The sequence below is a fragment of the Neopelma chrysocephalum genome, unplaced genomic scaffold (genome assembly GCF_003984885.1).
Source record: "Neopelma chrysocephalum unplaced genomic scaffold, ASM398488v2 Primary Assembly neopelma1_23, whole genome shotgun sequence".
NCBI lineage: Eukaryota > Metazoa > Chordata > Aves > Passeriformes > Pipridae > Neopelma > Neopelma chrysocephalum.
In genome coordinates, this window is record NW_020897691.1 from 15127423 (window position 1) to 15150360 (window position 22938).

The following is a 22938-nucleotide window of genomic DNA, read 5'->3' on the forward strand; positions in this document are numbered from 1 at the left end:
TGAGTTGTGATAAAGTTGTGGTGGTTGCAGAAACTGTCATCCAAGCATGTTTGATGTAAGCAGGACACAATATAGAAGCTAGAAAATAAAATTTTTTAAAAGCTACTAATATACGTGCTGATCAGGGGTGAACAGGGCAGGAAGAATGTTTACTTTATTAGAATTAATTGTTAGAATTGTCCGTTAAGTGGCACGGTTTATAGATCTTGCTTCTTCCTCAGAGAGGAAGCTGGTAGTTCTCAGGTGGTGGGTCTTCACTGACTCACCGTCCTTTGTAGTTCTGATCCGATGCCGAGTTGATTCTTCAAGTGTCTTTGAAGTTAAGTTATTGTGTTGAGCAGTTCAGGCCCTAAGAACTTAGAGAGTTCACAAGTGTTGAGCTTCTGCCTCCTGTTTGTCTCAACCCTAACTCTGAAGAGAATACTTGTAATAGACATCTACCTGTCTTCAAAACCACACTCAGAGCCCAGAGTTGAAGTTGTGCAAGTGAATTGTAATTGCCATACCTTCATCCTGGATTGTCCTGGGAGAGCTCTGACAGGGCCAGTTACTTGAATACTATGTAGCCAGTTGTTAATTACTCAGGTTTTATTATCTTAAATTGCAAAGCAAAAGCTGGAAGTACCTAATCTGGAATCAGGACTTGCTGAGTCTCTGGGGACACAATGCTTATGGTTAGCGGGGCTGGTTTTTCTCTTCTCTTACCAAGGGCTTGCCCCACTAGGCTTCCAGCAATTCCCTGTATTTCAGTGCAGATGCAACCTGTGCAGCTATTCCAAGAAGGTAGGTTATTCAACACTTTAAAAGATTGCTGGTTCTCTGTTTCAGTGCTACTGTGGACTTAACATATGAAGGCAGATGGGAGTGCTGAGGTGGAGTTGCCAGCACCTTGGAAAACTTGATTCTACAGTTTTCTTAGACCAAAAAGTCTTTTTTATTTTTGAAGAGTAGGCAATAAGTGACTCAACAGCAGCAGACCTTAGGCCAACACAACTGGAAAACACAAATTACTCATATTGCTTTACAATGGATTTCTTTATTTATAATCTCTCATCCCTTTGTTTGTTTGTTTGTTTGTTTCCATTTTTGCAGACATTCATGTTTTAATTGGTGTTCTCCAAATCACAGATGTTCTGAGTGAGCTAGTCATTGAGATAAAACTGTATCTATCCTTGTTTTCTTGCAGAGAACCTGTAGCTTTGGAGGATTTGACTTGACAAATCGTTCCCTTCATATTGGAAACAGTTCTGACCAAATGGTGAGTTTAAGAAGGTGCAGATTTGAAATAGCATAAAATGAAATGCACAGTCGAGTTATAATAGACTGAAGTGTAATTTAGGTCTGTAATAATAGTTTGGGGATCCAAGAAAACAGAGTATCTTTGTTAACCTCAAACTTCCTTAGCTTTGAGAATAACATACCCACCCATATCCATGTGTATATAAGTATTTATATAGCATATGTGTAAAGAGGCAGGAACAAGTGACCGAAGTGCAGATCTGGGGGCACATCTGTGGGCTGTTCTTAAGTGTGACTTCCTCAGAGCATCACCCAAGGCAAAACATATGATTGCTGTACTTTCTCAGTAAAAGTATTTACTGTTTGGGATGGTGGGGCAAACTTTCATTCACTGAAGATCCGCAAGTTATTTGCATGGAAATCATTATGTAAGAGATTTATTATTTGTTTTCTCATTGTATCTAAGGGCTCTGGAGTAGACCAGGATCCCACTGTGCTGGGTGCTGCGCAACTGATCTCAGAGCATTTTTGTGTTTAAAAAAACCCGAAACATCTCTCCTGAGAATTAATTCCATTTTATGTTACTCATGTTGATCCCAGCGTTACTGTTGGTCGGCCTGCAGCCAAAAATGACAGAACAGAAATGAGCCAGAACATTATATCAAATAAAATTGCCAACATATTTTTTCCTTTTGCCCATATATGTTTTTCTTTTCTGTTTCAACATTGGATCTGATAGTTTCTCTGTCCACTTAAATCAAAATTAAATTGTGAAACATTTTGTATGCCAGCATTATGTTGTTTTTTTATGTCAGCTGGGTCTTTTGGGCTTGTTTTTTTGTTTTCTTATTAATTTTTTAACATCAAAAATAGCCATAATTTGGCTAAATCGGTGGGTGGTTATTTTACTCATCAATTTTCATCTCAGTAAAAATGTTAACCTCTGATCTTAGTATTTATCTTTAAACAGAGACACTTGTTTTGTTCAGATTGCTTTTCATGTAAGAAAGTGTGAAGTCTAGATGTTACATTTTTCCCTATGAGCATCAGTAGTGGGTGATATGCAAGTGCATCAGAATAATATATGCAGATCAAAGAGGTTTTTTCCTTGAAAACATTTAAGTCTATTAAGTGGAAGGTTTTTTCCAAAACGATAAATCAAAGAGCTGTTATTAATTTCTGGTAAAAGACAAAAATTCCCAAAGAAGTTGTAATCACTTGTAAAGGGAAAAATACTGCCTTGTCAGAAATAAAGTATCAGTTGAATTTCAGAGAAACTTTTTGTGAGAATATTAGTAAGATAGAAAACATACATAAATTTAGGGGAGGAAAAAAAGAGAGAAATCTGTTATGTGGAATATAATGTCCATTTATTTTAGGGTGTTCTGTCTTCATGTACCTAAATTGAATCAAGTCAGAGACCAAATTCAGTAGAAAATCTCTTTGGCCAGATGGATTTTGGTCCTTTTCTGTGCTCTGATTTTTTATGCACCTTTGCCAGTGGAGGGTGCTGGGGATAGCTCTAAGAGAGCTGCCTTGCTGTGGTTCCTGAAACAGAATAGAATGAAAGATCATTTTTAATATGCTGCCTGGACAATCTGAATAAGGGCTGAATCATACAAGTAAGTTTGGCAAAATGTCTACTGATCCAAGCTAAGTGTGTGCTTGTGCTGTAAGTAAATGCTCAATATCTTAAGCTGGTTTCGAAAAGGTTAAATGCATTCAAAGCAGCTGGTCTTTGTCATCCACTATATATGGACCAGCTAATTTAGTTCTTCAGTACCCTGTTCCGTGCCTTAAGAATAGCTGTGCAAGTATAACCTACCATGGTTTATGGATTTAGTAGCTTTTTTGTGGTGGTATTTTGGTTTAGTTTTTTTATAAACGGCCTGCAGTAAAACCACAGAGGTTAATGGAATGCCTGTCTGAAAATAAAAAGTAAATTTGGGTAACCAAATATAAGTATCCATATATATATATACACACATACAGATATATATTTGGCTAGGATCTCAGAGATACCTTTAGTCTTGTTAAACCCTTTGAAGTATTGATCAACGTAAGCCACAACTACTGTTGTGTGTCCTGTCAGGACAGGCTTAGCCTGAGACAGTGTGGCTTTCTATCAGGTCAAATACTTACCTGAAACTCAGGGATAAAGGCATCCTAACAGACCCTGACACCTCTACACACAGTACTTTCACAAAAAGGTTACAAATCAGGCCTTAAGAGTAAGTTACAGTGGACTGCTACAGTGGTTTGCACAAGGTCTCAACATAAATTTGGAGCAGTCAACAGGACACCATGCTTCCATCCTGTGTCTGCCAGGATACCTCTGCAATAACTGTGACTGAGGAAAAAAGTGGCTCTTCTATTTTATAGGCTTAAGCCATGTTTTATTTTGCAGGGCAAAGAAGGAGACTTTGTTTATAAAGAAGTGATCAAATCACCCTCTGCTTCCCGTATATCTCTGGGCAAAAAGGTGAAGTCTGTAAAAGAAACCATGAAGAAAAGGATGTCTAAAAAATACAGCAGCTCTCTGTCTGAGCAGGTATGTAGAGTCTGCAGTAGAATCCACTTAATAATGCAGAAGTGATAATCAGTGTTGATTCCCATGCATCAAGGCATCTCTGAAGAAATTTCTAACAAGACTATATAGTGTGGTTTATTCCTATGTTCTTATGAAATCCCTCACTGTGAAATGGCTTCCTATAGATGCCAGTACCATGGAAAATGCATTTTCAGATTTTCATTTAAGTAGCTCATCAGCAGAAGTCTGTCATTGATGACATCGCACATCTCACTCTCTATTTCTATTTCTTTTCTGTTGTAATTTGTTAAGGGAACCGGTCTGTGACACAGGGTCACAGTAATACATTTAATCTGCAATTTACACTTTAGTGTAAATTCCCAGCATAACTTCACATATGCAGCTCCTCTCTGCTATTACGGATCTTTCCTCCATCACAGCTTGCCCTCTGCAGCAGCCCATTAAAACAGAGACACAATCTAGTTAGAAAGGGGCATCCCACAGAAGATTTTCCTATTATTCTTTCATTACAGATTTTTATAGCTTATTCTTAGAGGCAAACCTGAAGTACATTAGTTTTAAATTAGGCTTTGAATTTCACTGGCCTAGAAACAATTGCAGTCTCTTTGCCTTTTGGTATACTTTGGGTTCCTTGCTTTACTGGAGTGTCAGGTATCTTCGGCATTTGTTTAAAACTAGTCTTGCCTCTTGAAATGTGTTCGAAAGCCTCAGGGAAAGCAGAGCTCTTCCTGGTTAACATCGCCCCCAAGCGGGCTCCTGCCGGCTGGGTCGCGGGGGGTGCTTGCAGTCATAGAGAATTGGGAATGGAAAGGAGGTTGGAGTCAAGTCCTGCCAGATCTACCTTTTGGTATTAATGCAAAGCCTTAGCACCTGTAAAAAGAGAAGTTTGTAACATTCAGAGTAACAACCCCAAACTGAAGAATCTGGAGACAGTGTAGAGAGGCAGAAACGTGGCCAGTTTTGTGCCATGCTTTGCAATATTAAAATTCCTTTCCTGCAGAACTGTTAGCCATTCTTGTTCATAACCAGGGGCACTGCTACAGTTATGGTTATTTAATTTAAACTTACAATTAAAATACTTTAAGGTCTAACGTGATTTGATTATTGATAAGAAGATGCTTGGTGTCTGACTGAACTTACAGTGCCCCTCTGCAAGTCTGCCAAAAAAAAAGGGATCCTTTGAAAAATTGGTTTACAGTGATTTAGCAATACTTCTGCTCTATCTCTCTCCCTAAGATTGACTTGACCTCTGAAGTCATATGCTGGGGTGAGTTTTTTCCTAATGATTCTGCAGCATGCAAATAATAGCATTCATCTAAAAGTTTTATGACCACACATCTCCACAAAAATTCTTGTATGCAAGCTACAGTTCTTTTGTTTTCAAAATTTTTGGCACAGTCGTTTTAGAGTATTTGTAACTTTCAGGCATCATGACTCAAACTATTTGCCAGTATATCTTTCTGCATTCAAAAGAACCAAGCAAAATTATGCTGTCCACAAGTATCTGCTGCTTTCTTTTAACTGTGCTTCATTGAGGCTGACAGAATTTCAATTTAGGAAATACCCTTTTTGATTTTTTGTAATGCTTGACTGAATGAAAACAGAAATTTTCTCACCTATTGCACATGTAGCAAAATCATTTTATATTTATGCATTTATGTTTATGAATATTTGTACTATGTACAGGCTGCATTTTCTGGCTAATTTTTTTTCTTGTAGCTAAATGAGCAGTGTTATCAACAATTCACTTCGAAAAGAAATATTGCTGCACATCTCACTTGCTTGTCTGATTTGTTTGTGTTCATCTTTGTACGAAATCCTGTTTCAGAAAGCTGAATTTGGCACTAGCTGTTTTACAACTACTGCTAGCAAAAAAATATCATGTGTCATGAAAATCTTTGAATTGGGAGTTTTATGAAGTGTTTCTTTCTTCTTAACAATGCTAGCTTTTCCAGACTGAATTGTTTGCTCCCATCACCCCTGCTCTGCCTAGTAAAGCAGGGTTTTTACCACAGTTGAGTACTGCTAAATAAGTAGATGGAGGGTTTCAACCTGTCTGGTAAAGAGCAGGAAAACAGAATCTTTTTCCTTGGAGATGAACAAGAAGCTCCCATCAGTGCCTATGTTCATTTACCAAACTGAAATGGTTCAATCCCTTTCAGGAGTCCAGCCCTGGGGTCATGCCAGGTTCTCCGCAGTCGCCACCACCAGACAGTGACTCCCTGGACAAACCCAAGCTGAAAGCCGGTGGCTCAGTAGAAAGCCTGAGGAGTTCCTTAAGCGGTCAGAGCTCAATGAGTAAGTTCAGTTGTAACTGTATTGCTCCATATCTGTGGCTTCAGGGAGCAAAGATCTCCACAGTAAGCAGAATCACAGAAAGTCAAAGCGGAAACAGTGGTTAAAAAGTAGAAAGGCTGATGGGTTAGTCATTAAGGGTTTACAAAGAACTGTAACCTCTTTGGTGCAGAGACTATTTTTTTTGCTTTGTGTTTATGCAGAGCCCTGAAAAAGTGAAATCCAATTTTCTGTCTGGGTTTGCTATGTCCTGCTGTTATAATATAAATATCATAATGTAAACATAATATAATAATGTGCCTGTTTACTGCTGGTCGAGGATCATAATTCTCACTTCTAGTGAGAAATTTCCTGGGCACTTCTGGCGGGCTTCCCACCCTCCCTCTAGAGAAACTTTGAGGTTGTCTCATTAAATAGTTAAAGGAAGAGTAAGTAGTATTTAAAACCTCTCGGGTTAAGATTGTCTCTACGAGAAACAGAGCTTAAATGGAACACAGATTATGTAAACTTGCTATAGCATTCACCGAATTTCAGGACATGAGAGGGATTCTGTAACCCTCGTGCAGGAGCTTGTTTTCCTCGCACCACTATGTTTTTTTTGTAAGCAAAACTTCCCAGAAAGATGACATTCCTGTGACATACTGTAGATGAGACACTAGTTAAACAGCTTCTCAGTTAAATATCGAGGAGCTGAATTCAGGAAAACAGGAGTGCAGAGTAGATTTAACTAACTCTCTCATCACATGTGTGTATAAAAAAATAGGACTTCTAACTTTGATTATCATGTTTTCTGGAAAGAAGACCTGTTTTCTATCTTGCTTCTGTTTCTGAAGCTTCTTCAGAAGCTTTTTTGTGAACTGATACTATGTGTCTCACACAGGTGGTCAGACAGTAAGCACAACAGATTCCTCAACCAGCAACAGGGAGAGTGTGAAATCAGAAGATGGTGATGATGAAGAGCCTCCTTACAGAGGACCTTTTTGTGGAAGAGCCAGGGTTCACACTGATTTTACTCCAAGTCCTTATGATACAGATTCTCTGAAGCTCAAGGTACTAGCTATGTCTGTTTTTAAGGGGTCAAACATTTATTTTGCTAAAATTCTAAATTAAAAGCTCTTTGCAAGTACTATAGAATTCTTAATCTTGTAACGAATTTATATGTGTTTTTTGAAGCCCTTTACCATGTCTTACACATTTAAGACTTGCTCATATAGAAATTACAGAATTATAGCAAAATGTTATAGAACATAATACTGGTGGTTTTCCATGTCTAGGGAAAGACACTTGTGTCTTTAGTTTTGGGAAAAATAAAAATGTACCATGAATTCATTTCCCTTTTGCAAGGATTTTGCTTGAAAGACTGGAAAAATACTTTTGTCTGCCACAGTGAAATAATCCTCAATGGAAGAATTTTCAAAACCCTTGGAAGAAATGTCCATGCACCTGCACATAGTGTCTCTTAAAGGCATTTGAGTTAATATAACTTGTTTTGAGTTAATTTTGAAATACTTTGCCAACTGAGTGGTTATCCATCTTTAATTTTTTCTTGATATCAGCTTTGATTATTTTCAGTGGTGCTGTATTCAATTCAATCTATCTGACTCCTTACATTCATTACTTAAAATTCCAATGGCAGCTAATTCCTATTAAAGCAAATGTATCCAAGGTAATCTCTTTAGGCGTACAAAAATGTTTTTGTGTCTATTTCTTTGTTATGGTCGGGGCACATTAGGAAAAGCAACATTGTTGCACAGTTCCTTCTACATAAGCCTCCTTTGCTCAGAGATCTGAGGTGAAGTTATACCCATATACACTGAGCATGTTCTTATTTGCACCAATTTCAGATAGTTGCATAGCTTAGAGACAATTGTACAAAACAGTAGTGGTGCTCTACAGAACTGTCAGCAGCTTGGAGAATCTGGACAGTAGGGATCCATTCCGGGTTCTTTTGTTGACTTGTTCTGTGGTCTAAGTCATGTCATTTAATTTCCTTTTCTTCCACTTGTAAAACAAGTATAAGCAGACATTTTTACAAGAGCTTTGAAAACTAAAGAATGTTGTCTGTTCCATGTACATGGAAATCCAGGTGGGTATGTTTGCTTAAATATCTTTCAGAAAGCATGCTTAAAAGGCTTTCTTGCTTCTTTTGTCTGCAGAAGGGTGACATCATTGATATAATCAGCAAACCCCCCATGGGCACTTGGATGGGCCTGTTGAACAACAAAGTTGGCACTTTCAAATTTATCTATGTGGATGTGTTAAATGAAGAGGAAGAGAAGCCAAAACGGCCCACCAGGAGACGTCGAAAAAGCAGACCACCCCAGCCCAAGTCAGTTGAGGATCTCTTGGATCGCATCAACTTAAAGGTCCAAATTCTCTCTCTCTCTTCACCCTTCAGTTCTGCTTAGGGGAAGGGAGCCACACCTTTTGAGTTGTTAGTTTAGAAAGTTGCACACCAGACTCATAATCCTAAGGCTTGTGACACCACTTAGCAGAATCAGATCTTAGCTGCAGAGTGAAAATAGCTGAGGCCAGGCAGAACTGCCTGTCAGGCTTGATGAAGTCCCTCAGGCTGCAAGTCATGTACTCAGAGACTGTAAATCGTTGCTTAGTATGGCCACTAGCTAACACTCCAGAGGCAAGCAAAACGTGTAAAATAACAATGGTTATCCTGTCTTTAAAGAGGGCAGGTTTTTTCTGTTTCTGTTCAGAAGTGCTAGGGATAGATTGATGTGGCTGTCATTCACCCTTCATACTTCTCCCCTCTTGCAGAGCCATGCCATACTGTGTGTTCAGGTAGCATTGATACCCAGACCATCTAATATAGTGCATTTCAAATACAAAAATATGTGCAGCATTCCAGTTCTGCCACAGCTACTTTTCTGAACTCTGAGCACTGTCTATACAAGCTGTAATACTATAATTTTGGTGCTGTGCACTGGTTTGCATTTTCCTAACTACTGCTTTTTTTGCTGGTTGCAAAAATGTCATCTAGTATCTTTATTGACAAAATAAATTGAATAAATTTGTTGTCTTACAGCTCTTCTTTTTTTTTTTCCCTCTTTTTTTCCATTTGTGCAGGAGCACATGCCCACTTTTCTATTCAATGGTTATGAAGATCTGGATACCTTTAAGCTTTTAGAAGAAGAAGATTTGGACGAACTGAACATCCGAGATCCTGAGCACAGAGCTGTTCTTCTCACAGCAGTGGAACTTCTACAGGAATATGATAGTACGTGGGATGTCTGAGGTTTTCTGTTTTACTAGAGCTCTGCCAAGAACCTTGTGAACCCCTTAAAACGGAAAACTGGTTCCAGGATTTTGATCCCTTTTTTTTTAATCTAATGTAGTTATTTCCACAGTAACCCCATGTAACGTGTTAGATTTTTGAGGAGTGACTTAAGATTTGCTTTTGTTCTTCCAAAATTCTTTTGTTCACGTAAGCCCTGCCACCCAACTTACTCAATTAATATCAAGTGTACAGTACATAATGCTTTAGAATACTGATGTTCAAGAACAAATCATGAGATAACCTACTCAAAAGAAGAGTCTGACACATAGAGAATAGGAAAGAAGAAATCTTCAGATTAGAGGGACAAGATTAAGATTATCAAGAGTAGGAAAAAATTCAAAGCCCAGAGAGCTGTGGAGAAGTGTAATGTGAATTAATTTTACCTGCACATATGTATGGTTCTTGGGACTGTTAATTGCAGGATTGTACAGGTAGCTTCAGGTTGTATATATGACAAAACAGTGATTTTCAAAGGAAGTAAATATATCAGTCAAGTGCAAAGAGTGAAAGACAGTGACCCGCATATCTAATGTGCAGCAGTGCAATTTTGCCCACTGTACACGTGATCTCAGGCAAGTGGTTGCAAAGATAAGGAAAAGTGGAGTAAGCCATAGCAGTCAAATTCGAGGGTGTCTTTGCTGCATGGCAATAAGTGGGACCTAGTTACAGCAACCTAAGACAGTGCTGAATTTCCCCTTCATCCCCAAGTGTCAGCAGAATATTAGTATCCACCGAGCAGAATCAGTGGAATGGATTATGTGAGGACTTTCTCAGCTGCTTCTGTGCAGATTCCTGTGTTTTATCTTAAACTGCCATAGCAGCAATTTAAACAGCTGCTTGTTAAGTGGGCAATGCTTAATTCAGTTATAGTGATATGTGTGATTAGTATCTTTAGACAGTACTGTGTGGCCCGAGTTCTCAGTGACATGTAGCTTTCTTGTTCATTTCCCAGAGAGTCATCTGCTCTTTCTTTGCCCTTCTCTACCCCCACAATTAAGCCACAGTGTAAAAATTAGGTTCTTTTCACTAATATCAGAGTAGGTTTTTGTCACCCAACATGAGCTTCTCTTCATTATTTGCAGACCTATTTAGAATGCTTACTTCCCTGAAGAAATAATTTTTTCAAGCCCCTTCAATTTTGGTTTGAAAACTTGAAAATGTGGTGGTTGGAAAGTACAAATTCCAGCTCCAAGTCAGGGTGATGAGGAGAAAGAGAAGTGGGAACCAGACAGCTCTAAGCTGGGAGAGGCAACAGTACATAGTTCCACCCCATAATTACCTGTCATGTGCCGAGAGCAGGAATTGGAAAAATCATTTCTGACATTTCATTGCTGGTATGAAAACCCACAGCATAAACTGTATCCTTGCATCATGAGGTTGGTTTTGTGTATCTTCAGCTCCAGATTTAGCTTCTTTACAAAATATGATTTCTGACAACACGTTCTGAGTAAATTCCTGGAATCCAGTCTATGCAGCCTGAGTGGACCACACTTGAGTGTTGTCTTTTTGCATACACCAAGGAAGGAAGGAACTGGTACCACTAGTCTCTTCCATGTCCCTTCGTCCTTTGTTAGGGGACAGTATCTAATGTACCAGACCTACTCCTGATCCTTCCTCTGGGTCTTCTCAAAGGTAATTCAGAATTCGGATTTTTACTTGAGTTGGTTCTTTTCAGTGTTCTTTTCTTCTTTTTTTGGATGTTGGGGTTTTTTTAAGTCTTAGAAAGAACTTTTACAGCATCATTTTAAGTAAATTTCCGTGGTTTTAAGTTGCACACGTGAATTCCATTCTGCTTTATTATGTACCATGCTGCTCCCTCACACTCTTGCTGAAGCTGTTGCTTAATCGTTTACCAAACAGGATGAATGTTTCCAACATTTGTGATGGCTTTTCCTAATGCTCACTCTTTTATAAACAGTGGTCTGATACAATTAATACAACAGGAAAGATCATAGAATTACTTAGGTTGGTAAAGACCTTTAGGATCATTGAGTCCAACCTAGTCCACCGCTAAACCATGTCCTTAAGTGCCACATCTACACACCATTTAAATACCTCCAATGATGGTGACTCAACCACTGCCCTGGACAACCTTTTCTAGTGCCTGACCACCTTTTCAGTGAAGAAATTTTGCTTAATTCACAAACTAAACTTCCCCTGATACAACTTGAAGCTGTTTCCTCTTGTCCCATCTCTTGTTACTTGGGAGAAGAGACCAACCTCCACCTGGCTACAGCCTTCTTTCAGGTGGTCATAGAGGGCATTAAGGTCACACTTGAGCCTCCTTTTTCCAGGCTAAACAACCCTAGCCCCCTCAACCACTCCTCATAAGACTTGTGCTCCAGACCCTTCACCAGCTCCATTGCCCTTCTCCGGACACACAGAATAGTGGTGTTTGAAATGGAAGGTTGAGAAGTTCAGTCACATTTCCTGTTTGCCTATTTTTCACTGTATTCTCACATCCTTTAGGTAACAGCGACCAGTCAGGATCTCAGGAGAAACTTCTCATTGAAGGCCAAGGCCTAACCGGATGCTCTCCTCGGGATTCTGGCTGCTACGAAAGCAGTGAAAACCTGGAGAATGGTAATGGTGACAGCAATGAGCCTTAAAATTCCTTCAGTCTTTTTTTTCAGTAGATAACTTCATATACTTCTCCTCCTGTTCCTAGCTAACACAAGCTACTTCATACTTGACTTTCTCCTTTGCTCTGACTACCTCTTTCCTCTTGGCTTGAGCCACTGGTTTTCATTGCTACTGTTTCTAATTTATTTATTTGCATAAGTAAAGGAAAGAGATCACATTTCACAAATAGTCTTTCCTTTGTGATCTTAGGGCAACAGGCACTCTCACTGCCATTCCCTGCCTTCTCCACTCCCAGTCATATTCTCATGCCACTGTGCCTCTTGAGACTTGCACTACTTGCACACCAATAGCCCTTGTCTAAGGAATCACCAATGGAGAAGTCTCTGAACTCTGCTGAGATGAGGAGGATTTTTTCTGTTAAGAAAAAATGTTCTTTATTTTAGGCCATATTTTGGTGTTTGCTTAGATTGCATGTTGCATTCTCCTCTGATCAGAACCCAACTGCAGAGATTTAGGACTTCTTAGTGTATGAATACTAGAAAGTTAAATTAATTGAGAAGTTGGCAGGGAGATAAACTAAAAGAAAAAATTGCTAATGATATCAGTTCCGTTTGCCTTACCCTGCATCAGTAAAAGGTGATGCATTGAAAAATTACCAAGGCAGGTGATAGTAGAGATTTTTGTCTTTGTTCTGAAAAAAACAGAGTATGCTTTACTTGAGAGATGGTCTAAATTTGTCATTAGGGATGAAATATTAAAAGAGAAAATACTGGTTTGAGTTTGGCATTATCACTCCAAGCATTTGAGCCATGGTTTGGCCTCAGACTGCCTGGTTTCATTACTAACATCCAGCATAAATAGGAAACCAAGAACAGAATAAATAGATACTGTATGCCCCTTATAGTGGCTATTTTTCCAATTTAAAATATAAGCTAAAGATCTTTCTCTTAGTATGTGCATTTTCTGTCAGTCTGCCACTCAAAAATAACAATTTATTGAAGAAAATCACAATTTAGTTTGAAGCTGAATGCCTGAAATCAATAATATACTAAATTCCTGAAAGCAGGGAGTTCTTTTTCTTGAATACAAATCCACATCCGGTAGGCATGCAGGAATAGAATCATAGCTAAATATATGGCATACGTGACAATTTTCTTTCATTTTTATCTCTAAGTGCCATCATAATGATAGCTGTAACACTGAAGTTAAAGTGCTGCCTGTACATTTTGCTTATTTTAACAATATAATAAAACCTTTAGAAAGCAATTGGCATTGCCTGTCTGCTTAGATACTTACATTTAAACTAATATTTCTGTCTGAGTTTTCTAGAACGTGAAATGCTGATGATTTTTATACTGCTTTTTATGTATGGCTTGCTGCATTTCTGTATCATTTTTGTTCACTAATGCATTTAGTGCTTGTTTTGAAAACCATTATGAAAAGAACATTTGATATTGGATTCATTCAGAGATTTTGTCAAGGCTAGTTAATCTGAAATCTGTTCCACCTTGTTTGCAAAGTTCATGGACCATAGTTGTTCATATGCATGTTGTTTTCAAAATATATTGTGTTCTCATCTTTTAAAATAAGGATAGTCAGTCATTTGTCTGGTATAAACATCATAATGTGCAGATCAGCACTTCATAAAGGGCAAATGTATTCTGAGAAGGAACCGATCTTCAGATTTTCTGGGGAATGGTTATACATAATATTTTGATGACTCCTGTAGTGTCTGGTTTGGGGCTGATACTGGATCTTTGGGTGTCAGTTCAAGATTTCAGAGCTACTCTTATATTTGGCTAGAAAATTGTTTGCTATGTACTATAGCCTGGTCATGCCTGGCTTCTTTGAAGCTTTACTTGTGCTGTATAACTTTTTTAAGGGACATGAAGAGATGAGAATTGCATGTGCAATGCACAGAGCTGAATGAGCAGACAAACCACAGCTGTATCAGTTTGGATAAGGGCATTCTCTGACTTGTTCAGAAACTGAGACCCAGATTTCCACAGTGCCAGGCAGGCATCCTAAGCACTTAAACATTCCGTCATAATTAGTCAGGAAAGGAAGCAACAAAACAGGTGGCCACATTACCTAATGTAATGTGCATTTCTACTAGATTGTAATCAATAGAAAAAGCAATGAGGCTACTATTGTCTAATGTGCCATCATCTTTGTTGTGTCAACAGACCTGTTTGAAATGTACCCAAAATACAGCCACAGAAAGTAATGTCAAAATGAAAGTTAATAAAATCTGGATTTGGGCAAGCCACTGAATGCATTCTGTGTCTGGGTTTGCATACTTAAATTTCTGAGGACTGTCTTCCATATGGAAAAAGCAGTACTAGGAGAAACACTGAAAATTTTTTGCTATAACTGTGGTACCTTTAGAAATTGAGGGCTCTAGAATATTCCCCAAGATAGTCTCTTTTCTTCTGAGGCAGATGATGACAAGGAATTTAAAAGTTCCATGTCTGTAATCTAATAATAAGAAGTATCGTGAGAGGTTGACAGTGCTTTGTCTAGCAAAAACTGCACCATAACATTAAATAGAAGAGTTAAGGTATTCACCATAGCTTGAACTGAACCTGGAAATAATATAAACTTTTCATTCATTTTATGCAAGTTCCACCTTTTTAATCTTAGTTTTTACCCAATCACCTGTGTCCTTCTGCACACATTTAAATCAGAGATGCCACTGTGGTTAACAGCACTATGAATGGCATTAGACTGCTTAACTGTACTGGGGGTTCATAAGACTGAGTTATTATCAAAAATCCTCCCATTAAAAATCTGTTTTAAACCTTACTAGCTATACACTTTAACTCTGGTAGTTTGTTTTCTTCTTTTTTTCCCAAGGTAGGGAATGTTACATTTGTGGACATTGTTTATGTAACTCTCCACTTTATGAAAACAACTGAAAAATATATTTTAAAGTCTGTTTTCAGGAAATACTGCCTTCCTTTCTTAGTTTCACAGAAGCATAATGAAGTTATACCTGGCAGGAGGAGGGAAGGAGCAGATGGAAAAAGGGAAATCACAGCTGCCCTCCTGATACTGCTCTTGACTTAAGTCTACATAAAAGAAATTACATTCTCAACCACTGGCCTCTGTACAAAGCAGTAACATTGAACCCAGCAGTATCTTCTGAACCATTCTGAAGCAGAGAGCTTAAACATTGCGTGTTTGATTATATGTGTTATAGACAAAATGTTTTGAACTTCAATTCTAACCTCATTTGTATTTTTATGCATAACAAATCTTTATGAACTAAAGATTTGATTTTACTTTCAGAAAATTTTTCTTTTCTCATTTTTCTTGGTTTTTATTTCTTCCTTTTCCTGTTCCCCATTTCTTCTTTTTTCCATTCCCAGGCTACTGCCTTTACACAGACATACCCCATTTTTGATGAAATGCAATTCTGCTTACTAGATATCCTTATGGCTTCAGTAAGAGCTTATATTGCACAGGAGTAGCATTTCTCGCAACTTGTATTTGAATGCCAAGATTCCTGAGTGGGTTTTCCTTAAACCAGTGTAACCCCTGATTAGTATTTCAGATTGAAAAGAAGGTACATGGATTTTGTTATGTGAGCTTTGACAGCAAGCCCCGGACAATAGGGTGAATTACTGCACAAGTCAGACATGTGCTGGCAAATATGAATAATGGAAAGAAAACACTTCTTTCCATGCTCATTACATATTGACATTAGTGCCTGAAGGCATTAAAAAATGAATATAAAATTTTTACACGTCTTTAATGTGATTTCAAGTTGTTTTCAGAAGGCAGTGGCCAAGCTCCTTGGAAAGATGCAGACAGAGGGGTCTACAGGTCTCTCTGCTAGTTCTCTGAGCTACCTGAACTCAAGGTAGTAGCGAGGGGGCCAACTTCAGTGTGGGATGTGTCTCTTATAGCACTTTGTGGAAATGGTAATATTTAGTTTGACTTGAAGTGCGAACCATACAGCTTCTGAGAAAGGAGTTCCTGTGTGCTCGCATTCATCCTTGTAGGCACACCTTGACTTTAGATACAGTAACTTTTTTTGATGGGAGGCTTTTCCTTATCTCTTCCTAAATGTAACCTCAATTTTCTTTTCTAGTTTTCCGGATACTTTGTTTTTTAAACTCTTTGAGCGGAGTAAGATGCAAGAGAATGCAAGCTATTTCTTTTTTAGGTTAAACAGGTTCTTTCATTCATATGCAAGGCAAGCAGTGTATATTATTCAAAACCCAAGCACTGAACTTCTTTCAGGATAACGCTTTGAAGGCAAGCTGCATGAGAAGAAAACATCTATTGCTTAAAAGTACACCAGATTACTTTAGTTCTGATGTAGTAAGCAAAACCTCTCAGATTTCTAAAACGATCAGGTCTTTTAACTGGCAGCTATTGATTGCCTTTTATTACAGACTTTTGATATCATTTAGCCAAATCTTTTGGTTTGAGGTTTTGGCTGTTTGGATTTTTTCTTTTCCATTGGAAAAAGAAATCTTGAGCTTTATCTCTCCCTCTCTCTCTCTCTCTCTATCTATCTATCTGTCCTGATTTTAGAAAGCTTACTGTACATGGGGGAAAATATCCCTATCACCCTGAAAACAATAACTGTTCAGGATGTGCTGCTATTCTCAGAGGTCATTGGCTTTGAGACAAATTTACTTCTGTCTTGTTAAAATGAAAAAACATCTATATAGTATTTGATAAAAGACCTTGTATTTCAAGTAATGAATACTCTAGTAGATGCAGTCCCTTTGATCAGGATTTTTCTGTCAAACAGAGTTTGTGGACTTCACTGTTTAAAATCAGCGGTGCATATCTCATAAAAATATAAAATAAAGCTTACAAAGAACGTGTGGTTCATATTGACATCTTAAGTGTTTATAATAAAACACCAAATCTCTAAGACCTTCCACTTTGATAACACACATGACATGAGACATGTGACATGACACTAACACTGATATTAGTCACACTTGAAACTCCCTTCTGAAACATTTCTCCATCTCATAAGATCTTTTTCTACAAAACTCTGTTGTTTATAAAAGTAGTTTAACAAAGGGGCTGGTGCTAAACCAGTCTTCCTGCACTTTCTTGTGCAGGAAGAGTGATATAGGGTATCAGTTCTAACTGTAGGATATTTCTACATGAAAAAGGTTTATATGAGCTAAACCTCAAATCTCTGCAAATTGGAGAATAGGAAGGATATTAAGTATTATGAATATATTTTACTTATGTGGTCCCATTTACCAATTCTTCACAAATAAAGCTGAAGTTCACAAATACATATGCTTAAAATGGCAGTGAGTTCTTGTACATTTAGAGTTAATAAAGAGAGAATACATCTTTTTTGTTTTTTTTTTCAGAACCATTTATAAGTGATCTCTAATTTATGCTGCAGGGTTGTTTTTTTTTAATTGTGAATTTACTTGTTTCTAGGTAAAACTCGAAGAACCTGTCTTCTGCCCTCAAAATCAGCAAGTGACCATAGCTTTAAGGATTTCAGCAGACACCAGCTATCAAATTATCCCACGCTTCCACTGACCAAGTCAATAGAATCTCTACAGCATGGGGAAAAAGGGTTGAGTTGTGCACATCATGCTCTGAAGAGCTCTGTCCAACCTCCAGCCATCACAGGTCTGAAGAAGAACCGCAGAAGTTTACCGGTTGCCGTCTGTCGGAGCTATGAAACTCTGGATGGACCTCAGGATGTAGATACATGGCCAAGATCTCACTCCCTGGATGATCTCCAGGGAGAATCCAGTGCTAACCTACTGGATACTAGCAAGCAAGTAGGTTCTTTTCCTCAGGATTCACTGGATGTAGCAAAAAAGGCAACTGGCTCTGCCCTGCCGCCTCACGCTCATGGAGGCAGCTGTATGGTAGATGACTTCATGGCTAAGCAGAGTAAGGGAGCTGCTAGTTCTCAGAGGGGAAGAGCTAAGGAATTGAACTGCTCTGTAATGGAAACTGCAGATGAAAAGCCTGCTCCATTCCCCCTGAAAAACTATGAAGCTCAGCCTGCCTTAGTGATGCATCATGCCTCTGAAAATACAAGGATGCCTCTGGAAATACAAAGTAGAGGTTTTCATGACCTTGCGCGGGCTGATTATGCTCCAGTCCTCAAGGGAGGTCTAGAAGCTGAGCAAAAAGGCACAAATGAGGCAAGAATGCAACCAAAAAATCCTTCTCAACCGCCACCTGTCCCTGCCAAAAAATGCCGAGAACGCCTTTCTAATGGATTATACCATCCTCCCATGACCACAAGTGGGAACCACTCAAGTCTAGAAGCACCATGTTTGCCAGTAAAAAAGACCAGCTCATCCGGTCCCATTGATTGTCATGGAGTACCTGTCCATAGGACGTCCTCTGAACATGAGCCCAATACCCCTCCTAGCCCACTCCCACCCTGGCTGTCAGAGCTCCCGGAGACTGCTAGTGTTCAGCAGCATGTGGTAAAGCTAGGTCCTGCTTCAGCGAGGAAAGTGTCTTGTAGCAGGGGAATGGATCTGGAAATGGTGATAGAAAACAAGTTGCAGTCTGAAGACATTGATCTTACTGAAGAACCGTACTCAGACAAGGTAAGTGGTAACCATTTCAATGGTTTCATTCTGCTAGCATTCCAGGGGGTAGTCTTTCATTTATTGTCTGTAATTTTTTTTTGTGAGTAACCAGCCTACATAAATCAAAAATCATTGAGACATTAGACTTTCTATAACTCTGTTTGTCTTTACTATCAGACTTTATGCCTAAAGGAACTCTTGTGTTGTGGGGGACTGAGAAAACCCAGACCTATTCTGAACCTTTATCTTTTCAGGCCACTGGTGCCTTGGTGGACCAGGCATGGAAATGTCTCTTTCTCTGCTAATGTGGGGAAGTAGAGCTGAAAACAAAAGTAATTATTAGATTTTATGTTTCCAAGGAACTCTAAATTGATAGCATGTCAATTAGACATGGGTTTTTTTGAGGGGAAGGAGTGAGTCTTAAGGTCCAGTCCTTCCCTAAGGGATTGCTTTTTTCAGTTTTCATGGAACCTCGAGGAAAACTCCTTCTTGCTCCCATCCTACACTTCTTTATTGGTCTGTATTGATACACTTCTTTAATTTGTCCTCTCTCTTTTGTGTCTGGCTGGGAACATTCAGCATGGTCGCTGTGGCATTCCCGAGGCTTTGGTACAGAGGTATGCTGAAGACTTAGAGCAGCCTGAAAAGGATGTTGCCACAAACCTGGACCAAATCCGGGTAAAGCAGCTGAGGAAACAGCATCGCATGGCAGTGAGTATTTCCATAAACCAAATCTTCTTGTTTATGAGCAGACTTTTAAAAGGACTGACTAGTAGTAAAGGGAGATTCTTGTGAAGTCCTAGTACAAATGTGCTCCCTATATTCATCCAGCAGGTGCAACATAGGTAGACGTACTGTAGGGGCAGGATGTACCTCCCCTTGTCCGAAAGGAGGACAGTTAGTAGTTGAAAGGAGAGTGGATATCCCTCTCTTGACTGAATAATAGTCTTAGAAGTCTAAGCAGACTGCAAGCAGTGGTAACAGATACTTGCTCACTAAGAGTGACATGTATTAAATGCTTCTGTATTGAAATCTGAAAGGGTTTATACTCCTTTTTCATTTCTTAAACTATACTAGTGTCCACTCCTCCTTAGCAAAAGCAGGAGGGGAAAACAGTCAAAAACATGGCTTTTTCTAGGAAAACTTGATCTGTTTGAGGAGGTAATAGACAAAATTGGTATTCTCTTGCCTTACTGAGAAATTAAACATCAGTCCGAAAAGTCTTTTTACTGGATATTTTTTACTGATCTCAAACTAATTCAGAGTGGCACATGACAGTTACCCAAGCAGCTGGATACTGCCCACTCTGTCTGTATTGCCAAAATTGTTGCTTCTGTGCCAAGTAATCTTAGCCTTTTAGTCCACACTGCTCTCATACTGACAAATCTGACATGAGAGAAGTTGAAACATCTGCTATGAAACTATACCAGTTTGGAAGAGGAAAAAAAAAATACTTGCAGTAAAGGCAGATATGTTTGACATTAAGGGTTCTATTTTCTTTCTGTTTTTTTCACTCCCCAGATTCCAAGTGGAGGACTCACTGAAATTTGCCGCAAACCTGTATCTCCAGGACTCATCACCTCTGTATCTGACTGGCTGATTTCCATTGGTCTGCCTATGTATTCCAGCCTGCTTACAGAAGCAGGATTCAACACACTGAGCAAAGTGCCTTCTCTGTCACAAACTTGCCTTCAAAAAGCTGGCATCACAGAGGAAAGGCACATAAGCAAGCTCCTGGCAGCAGCAAGACTCTTCAAACCTCTTGATCCAGAGGCAATTTAACATGCTCCGTAGTGTGACATTGCCTGGTTGAGAATTCACTGCTTCTTCTTGCACCAGTATTGCTCTAATTACTTCATATAGCTAAAGGGATCAAGGAAGTGGCTCCCAAGGACAGGCAGATATCTTCTTCAGAGGATATGAAAGTCTTTGGCAACTGAAGGAGAAGAGAAGCAACCACCAGGTAACATAGATGTGGTACTTTGCTCCCCCCTCACTCCCATCTAAAGTATTCTTATTTCATAAAATGTACAGGGTTGGCCTGAGAACCAGACAGCTTCACAGAATTAAGGGACCCTTGCACATTTTCCTCAAGTTTGTGATAGTGATACTAGTAAGAGGTCTTCTGTACCTCTAGGTTCCAGGTACCTGAAATCAGTCCTAAAGACCAGGTACAAGCCAAGGCGCAAATTCCATTAGAGGCTGTTTGGCAAATGCCTTTTGTTTATTTTAGTCTAGAACTAAACAAAAAGCCCTCCCCGGTCATCCTTGCTGTTGCTTGGTAGAGATCCCAATACACCACACAGCCTTTAGCTAGGCCAAAGTTAATGGACTGGAATTAGTTTTCAGTGTGGTCCATCTCTGTCACTCCAATGCAACTAACCCATGGAGAGTCAGAAAGCTTCTTTTTATTTGTACAGAGCTGAGGTCATTTTTATAACTGCTTTCTAGCAATCAGCTTTTTATTTGCCTTAAAATAAGCTTTTAAGCAGTTACCTAATGTTCACTTACCCATATTCACATTTCCCAAGCCTTGTTTCAACCTGTCACCCTTAAGTTGCTCTTAGGGTGATTTCCAGCTGAAGTAGCTTCTATAAAATGCCTCATCATAACACTTTCTGTGTTGTAGAGATGCTTTCACAAATACAGGGTTATGCTAGGTTTTGATTGTCAGGTTAACTTCTTATTCACTACCGTCTGCATTTACTGTTGTTACTAAACTGTTCCAAGATATACTGCCTTGTATATATGTAACTGCTTTTCATTTTAATCATATTCTGTGTACTGTGTTTTATTGTCAATCATTATGCTGCAGCTTTGACTTGGTATCCTGACCATATTGATTCCAAACAGTGGGTTCCTGCAAATGAAAAATCACTTGCGTTGAAAAAGCAAATTATGTCCCACAGAAATCATCAAATTCAGTAATGCCATTGCATGGACAAAAAAAATTCTACTATAGTCTCATGAATAACACTGTGATTTTTAGAACAGTTGAAATCCATCCTGACTGCATTAATGTTACTTCTCACTAAAAGAGAGCATTGTTCTGGCAAACGTGGTGAACCATTTTTCCATGATGTAATGATATTTTTCTGCCTAAATCCGTGTGAAAATTTCCAGTCGCCTATGTGGCTAATGACAAATTTTATTTTTCTATATTGAGTACACATTTTATATACCAAATACAGATTATCATGAATAGCACATAGCCAGCTTATTCTTTGGGGTCTATATATAGGGTGTCCTTCAGCTTCTTGTAGTACAAATACTCCATGGAAGGCAGAGCAAGCTTACTCTGGCAGGTAAAGGGAGATAGTGTAGAAACCTGGGCACAGGGCAGCATGTGTGACTATTTCCAATATCAGTTCTGATGTCAATTTACTGTATAAAATCAGACAAGGCACTTTGCTATTTGGTGCCTCTGTTATCCCAGCTTCATATTAAGCTGACTCCTCCTCATAAAATGCATGAAAAATTATGTTTATTCCAGGATTCTTTCATGCTCATGTTTTAAGTCACATGAATATGCATTTGACTACAGATGATAACTGATTTGGCTCCTGGTAGAATTGATAGGTGTTAGGTTTACTTTCCTCATTTTGTATTTCACCGCTATCTACTGCACACCATCCTATGAAGGCAACTAATTCACTGATGTAACTTGAAATTACTCTCAAGTTAATCTCCGTAATGATCTCCTTGTTGCGTGGATAATCAGCGTGTTCTAATATGACAGCATCAGGAAACATAGAGCAGAGGTGTTTTGTACAGCTGGTGAAAATGTGGTGTGAAAATGTACTGTGTGAAATTTTGGGCACCACAGTATAAAAAAGACATTAAGCTATTAGAGAGCATCCAAAGGAGGGCCATGAGGATGGTGAAGGGTCTGGCGGGGAAGCCTTATGAGGAGCAACTGAGTTCACTTGGTCTGTTCAGCCTGGAGAAGAGGAGACTGAGGGGAGACCTCATTGGTGATCTTCAGTATCCTCACAAGGGGAAGTGAAGGGACAGCTACCAGTCTCTTCACTCTCATGACCAGTGACAGGACTCGAGGAAACAGCGTGAAGCTGAGTCAGGGCTGGATATCAGGAAAAGGTTTTTTCACCCGGAGGGTGATTGGGCACTGAACAGGCTCCCCAGAGAAGTGATCACAGAACCAAGCCTGACAGAGTTCAAGTGTTTGGACAACAATCTCAGGGACATGGCGTGATTCTTGTGGTGTCCTGTGCAGGGCCAGGAGTTGGACTCCTGATAGGTCCCTTCCAACTCACAATATTCTATGATTCTAAAGAAAAAGAAAAGAAAAAAAAGAAATTAAGAGGTTTTTTAAATAATGATGATTTGTCTGTTGTTGGTCTCTGAGGCTTACATGGCAACTATCAGCAAGCAGGAGATGGAAAGAGTATTAAGACTTCCTGGGATTG

The 22938-nt window shown here is 39.0% G+C and overlaps 1 protein-coding gene across 14 annotated transcripts in view; it reads left to right on the top strand.

The window, feature by feature from the left end:
• Positions 1-22649, top strand: part of SASH1 (SAM and SH3 domain containing 1) — a 546410-nt gene extending 523761 nt beyond the window's left edge. For 10 of the 14 annotated variants that reach the window (XM_027687802.1, XM_027687767.1, XM_027687794.1 and 7 more), the window contains 10 exons: positions 1187-1258; positions 3647-3790; positions 5953-6088; positions 6966-7135; positions 8242-8451; positions 9167-9317; positions 11847-11960; positions 17388-18529; positions 19091-19222; positions 20033-22648. In XM_027687802.1, the coding sequence (XP_027543603.1) occupies positions 1187-1258; positions 3647-3790; positions 5953-6088; positions 6966-7135; positions 8242-8451; positions 9167-9317; positions 11847-11960; positions 17388-18529; positions 19091-19222; positions 20033-20293 (2532 nt within the window). In that variant the 3' untranslated portion in view covers positions 20294-22648. Of the gene's footprint in view, positions 1-1186; positions 1259-3646; positions 3791-5952; positions 6089-6965; positions 7136-8241; positions 8452-9166; positions 9318-11846; positions 11961-17387; positions 18530-19090; positions 19223-20032 lie in introns of all 14 variants that reach the window. The other 4 variants (XM_027687743.1, XM_027687734.1, XM_027687760.1 and 1 more) reach the window with 1 other exon arrangement.
• Positions 22650-22938: the final 289 nt, after the last annotated feature.